This window comes from Penaeus japonicus, unplaced genomic scaffold (genome assembly GCF_977035675.1).
Source record: "Penaeus japonicus unplaced genomic scaffold, GWHDUDI00000001_assembly GWHDUDI00000032, whole genome shotgun sequence".
NCBI lineage: Eukaryota > Metazoa > Arthropoda > Malacostraca > Decapoda > Penaeidae > Penaeus > Penaeus japonicus.
The window spans coordinates 599,016-604,521 of NW_028234434.1; the positions used below are offsets into that span (position 1 = coordinate 599,016).

Here is a 5,506-nt window from a genome sequence, read left to right on the forward strand (position 1 = left end):
TTTGTTCTTACCTTTTTGTTCACATGTTATTTACTAAAAAGGGCATGACTTTACCCCCTTTCTCAAACCATGATAAAAACAAACAAAAAGAAAAAAGAAAAGAGCGACCCACTGAACCGGCCCGCAGGTCCCAGGACCTGCGGGGCGGCAGGCGAGGGTCTCACCTGCGGAAGGTCCGGTTCGCGGGGATTCCCCCCTCGAACCGGACAATAGTAGGCGATCAAAAAAAAACAAAAAAAAAAAAAAAAAAAAAAAAAAAAAAAAAAAAAAAAAAAAAAAAAAAAAAAAAATACGTTTATATGTCTGTGTTATATGTTTCTGTTGTGTTCTATATGTATTTATTTATGTTTCGTTTCGTCAGTTGTGCACTTCGTCACCCACCTCACCTCACCCCCCCGCCCCCACCTCGCCTTCCCCCCCTCCTCGCTCCCTCACCTCCCCCCCCTCCTCGCTCCCTCTCCCCCCACCCCCCCTCCTCGCCACCCTCGCCCGCCTCCCATTCATTCCCATTCATTCTCGCCGCCCACCTCCTCACCCTCGCTCGCCACATCTTGTGTTTATTTTCGCATTTTTATTATTACATTATTTCCTATTTATACGTTCCATTATTGCACAAGGTTGTTATCGTTATAGAATTATTTATAGCTTTCTAGGTATTATGTCGCAAAAAAAAAAAAAAAAAAAAAAAAAAAAAAAAAAAAAAAAAAAAAAAAAAAAAAAAAAAAAAGAGCGACCCACTGAACCGCCCCGCAGGTCCCAGGACCTGCGGGGCGGCAGGCGAGGGTCTCACCTGCGGAAGGTCCGGTTCGTGGGGATTCCCCCCACGAACCGGACAATAGCAGGCGATAAAAAAAAAAAAAAAAAAAAAAAAAAAAAAAAAAAAAAAAAAAAAAAAAAAAAAAAAAAAATAATAATAATAATAATAATAATAATATCATATAGATATTAGCTAGCTTTATTTTAGCTTATTTATTATTTATGTACATGCATATGTACATATGTATATATATGATGCTGACTACACCTGCCGCGAAGCTGAAGTGCCGGACCCGCCAGCCAGACTACGACCCCCCCACCCCCAGCCACCCCCCACACCTGCTGATGTGACTAACCACCAAACCACCAAGCAAGGGGTTTCGCCCCCCTACTTTTACCTCCTACTTATTTCCTTTTACAGGCATAGCGCCTCAGCTTTTCTTCCCCTCCTTACTCTAAGGCCTCTCTTCTCTCTTTACTTCCTAATTCCTAATTCCAATTGCAATTGCAAGGTTTTTGAGATACCTATAAAGCAAACATCATGTCAGGTCGTGGTAAGGGTGGAAAGGTCAAGGGCAAGTCAAAGTCCCGCTCGAGCAGGGCCGGCCTTCAGTTTCCTGTAGGTAGGATTCACCGCCTTCTGCGTAAGGGAAATTACGCTGAACGTGTCGGAGCAGGTGCCCCTGTGTACCTGGCTGCCGTCATGGAATACCTGGCTGCTGAAGTTCTCGAGCTGGCAGGTAACGCCGCCCGTGACAACAAGAAGACCCGTATCATCCCCCGTCACTTGCAGCTGGCCATCCGTAACGACGAGGAACTGAACAAGCTCCTCTCTGGTGTGACCATTGCCCAGGGTGGTGTCCTGCCTAACATCCAGGCTGTGCTCCTCCCCAAGAAGACTGAGAAGAAATAAATCTTTCTCTCGGTTGCCTCTTTTCAACAACATCGGCTCCTTTCGGAGCCACAAAATCTCCCTAGAGATGTAATTGACTACTCAACTTATCAATCCCAAACTAATAAACTACCTACTCAAACCCCAAGCCCCAATGCATAGATTGCAATATCAATGTCATAGTCTTCAATAACATTGCCATCATACTCAACTTCTCAACAACCTACAAAACAACTCACCGATGCCCCCACACCCAAAATCAATTTAAAATTCCAAAATCAATGTTCATAAAGAGTGAGAAAGAGAGAGAGAGAGAGAGAGAATCAAAGCGAAAGAAAACATAAGAGAGAGAGAGAATCAATGCGGAATAGAGAGAGAGGGAAAGAAGAAGAGAGAGAATCAATGTGAAATAGAGAGAGGGAAAGAAGAAGGAGAGAGAGAGAGAGAATCAAAGCGAAAGAAAACTTAAAAGAGAGAGAGAGAATCAAAGCGGAAGAAAACATAAAGAGAGAGAGAGAGAGGGAAAGAAGAAGAGAGATAGAGAGAGGGGGAAAGAAGAAGAGAGAGAATCAATGCGAAATAGAGAGAGAAGGAATGAAGAAGAAGAAGAAGAAGAGAGAGAGAGAGAGAATCAAAGCGAAAGAAAACATAAAGAGAGAGAGAGAGAGAGGGAAAGAAGAAGAGAGATAAAGAGAGGGGGAAAGAAGAAGAAGAAGAAGAGAGATGGAAAGAAGGAGAGAGAGAGAGAGAGAATCAAAGCGAATTTGAGATAGAGGGAAAGAAGGAGAGATAGAGAATCAAAGCGAAAGAAAACATAAAAAGAGAAAGAGAGAGAGAGAGAGAATCAAAGCGAAACAAAACATAAAAAGAGAGAGGGAAAGAAGGAGAAGAAGAAGAAGGAGAGGGAAAGAGGAAGAAGAGGAAGAAGAAGAAGAAGAAAGAGAGAGAGAATCAAAGTGAAACAAAACATAAAAAGAGAAAGATAGAGAGAAAGGGAAAGAAGAAGAAGAAGAAGAGAGAGAGAGAGGGAAAGAAGAAGAGAGATAGAGAGAGGGGGAAAGAAGAAGAAGGAGAGAGAGAGAGAGAGAGAGAGAGAGAGAATCAATGCGAAATATAGAGAGAGGGAAAGAAGAAGAAGGAGAGAGAGAGAGAATCAATGCGAAATAGAGAGAGAGGGAAAGAAGAAGAAGAAGAGAGATAGAAAGAAGGAGAGAGAGAGAGAGAATGAATCAAAGCGAAAGAAAACATAAAAGAGAGAGAGAGAGAGAGAGAGAGAATCAATGCGAAATGGAGAGTGAGAGAGAGAATCAATGCGAAATAGAGAGACAGGGAAAGAAGAAGAAGAGAGAAAGAAGGAGAGAGCGAGATAATCAAAGCGAAAGAAAACATAAAGAGAGAAAATCAATGCGAAATGGAGAGTGAGAGAGAGAATCAATGCTAAAGAGAGAGAGGGAAAGAAGAAGAAGAAGAAGAAGAGAGAGAGAGAGAAAGAGAGAATCAATGCGAAATAGAGAGAGGGAAAGAAGAAGGAGAGAGAGAGATAATTATAGCGAAATAGAGAGAGAGAGGGAAAGAAGAAAAATAAGAGAGATAAAGAGAGAGGGAAAGAAGAAGAAGAAGAAGAAGGAGAGAGGGAAATAATAATAATAATAAGAAGAAGAGAGTCAGAGCGAAACAAAGCATAAAAAGAGAGGCAGAGAGAGGAAAAGAAGGAGAGAGAGAGAGAGAGAGAGAGAGAGAGAATCAGAGCGAAACAAAGCATAAAAAGAGAGAGAGAAAGAAGAAGAAGAAGAGGGAAAGAAGAAGAAGAGAGAGAGTCAGAGCGAAACAAAGCATAAAGAGAGAGAGAGAGTCAAAGCGAAACAAAGCATAAAAAGAGGGAGGCAGAGAGAGAGAGGAAAAGAAGGAGAGAGAGAAAGAAAGAAAGAAAGAAAGAAAGAGAGAGAATCAAAGCGAAACAAAACATAAAAAGAGAGAGATAGAGAGAAAGGGAAAGAAGAATAGAGAGAGAGAGAGCATAACATAAAATCAAGAAAATAAATAGTATGAATAAATAAATCTGAAGAGACGAAAAGAACAAACATAGCAGTATGAAAAAAGGGCGGGGGGGATAAACAGAAAAAAAAGATGAAGTAAAACGCGAAACCACAAAAAGAAGAAACAATAGTAAACCGGACAAGTGATAGCAGAAAGAGAAACTGTAAGAGAAACAAAATAAAACGAAAGAACAACAAACAAAGAAGACAAGACACGAAATAGAGAGAGAGGGAAAGAAGAAGAAGGAGAGAGAAAGAGAGAGAGAGAGAAGGAAAGAAGAAGAGAGATGGAAAGAAGGAGAGAGAGAGAAACTCAATGCGAATTTGAGATAGAGGGAAAGAAGAAGAAGGAGAAAGAAAGAGAGAGAGAGAGAAGGAAAGAAGAAGAGAGATGGAAAGAAGAAGAAGAAGAGAGAGAGAGAGAGAGAGAGAGAGAGAGAGAGAGAGAGAGAGAGAGAGAGAGAGAGAGAGAGAGAGAGAGAGAGAGAGAGAGAGAGAGAGAGAGAGAGAGAGAGGAGCAGGAGGAGGAGGAGGAGGAGGAAGAAAAAGAAGAATGGAGGAACATGATGATAGAAAGAACAGAAAAATGATGAGAACAAGAGGGATATGAACAGTCAGCATAATTAAGCAAACGAACTATACCTTAAATGATCAAACTCTGTATACGAACTAAACACAAAACAATCTGTACGCCCTCTTGTACGCTACGAAAAAGAGTTGAGTATTTGTTGAAAAGCTCTCTGAGAGAGAGAATCAAGGCTAAAGAGAGAGAGAGAGAATCAAAGCGAAAGAAAACAAAGAAAGAGAGAGAGAGCGAGAAAGGGAAAGAAGAAGAAGAGAGATAGAAAGAGAGAATCAATGCGAAATAGAGAGAGAGGGAAAGAAGAAGAAAGAGAGAGAGAGAGAGAGAGAGAGAGAGAGACAGAGACAGAGACAGAGACAGAGACAGAGACAGAGAGAGAGAGAGAGAGAGAGAGAGAGACAGAGAGAGAGACAGAGAGAGAGAGACAGAGAGAGAGACAGAGAGAGAGACAGAGAGAGAGACAGAGAGACAGAGAGAGAGAGAGAGAGAGAGAGAGAGAGAGAGAGAGAGAGAGAGAGAGAGAGAGAGAGAGAGAGAGAGAGAGAGAATCAATGCGAAATAGAGAGAGAGAGGGAAAGAAGAAGAAGAAGAAGAGAGATAGAAAGAAGGAGAGAGAGAGAGAATCAAAGCGAAAGAAAACATAAGAGAGAGAGAGAGAGAGAGAGAGAGAGAGAGAGAGAGAGAGAATCAATGCGAAATGGAGAGAGAGAGAGAGAATCAATGCGAAATAGAGAGAGAGGGAAAGAAGAAGAAGGAGAGAGAGAGAGAGAGAATCAATGCGAAATCGAGAGAGAGGGAAAGAAAAAGGAGAAGAGAGATAGAAAGAAGGGGAGAGAGAGAGAATCAATGCGAAATAGAGAGAGAGGGAAAGAAGAAGGAGAGAGAGAGAGAGAGAGAGAGAGAATCAGTGCGAAATAGAGAGAGAGAGGGAAAGAAGAAGAAGAAGAGAGATAGAAAGAAGGGGAGAGAGAGGGAATCAAAACGAAAGAAAACATAAAAGAGAGAAAGAGAGAGAGAGAGAATCAATGCGAAATAGAGAGAGAGGGAAAGAAGAAGAAGAAGAAGAAGAAGAAGAAGAAGAAGAAGAAGAAGAAGAAGAAGAGAGAAAGGAGAGAGAGAAAGAGAGAAAGAAGAAGAAGGAGAGAGAGAGAGAAAGAGAAAGAGAGAGAGAGAGAGAGAGAGAGAGAGAGAGAGAGAGAGAGAGAGAGAGAGAGAGAGAGAGAGAGAGAGAGAGAGAGA

At 41.7% G+C, this 5,506-nt stretch overlaps 1 protein-coding gene across 1 annotated transcript; it reads left to right on the forward strand.

Moving 5' to 3' along the window:
• Window positions 1-1,249: 1,249 nt before the first annotated feature.
• LOC147467920 (histone H2A-like) lies at window positions 1,250-3,753 on the forward strand. Its single transcript, XM_086556242.1, has one exon. It carries the CDS (start codon window positions 1,298-1,300, stop codon window positions 1,667-1,669), a length of 372 nt encoding a protein of 123 aa, XP_086412368.1. The 5' UTR covers window positions 1,250-1,297; the 3' UTR covers window positions 1,670-3,753.
• The last annotated feature ends 1,753 nt before the right edge of the window (window positions 3,754-5,506 follow it).

Excerpts from the sequence above, each read along its gene's own strand:
- LOC147467920 (XM_086556242.1), top strand. The coding sequence starts at position 1,298 with ATGTCAGGTCGTGGTAAGGGTGGAAAGGTCAAGGGCAAGTCAAAGTCC.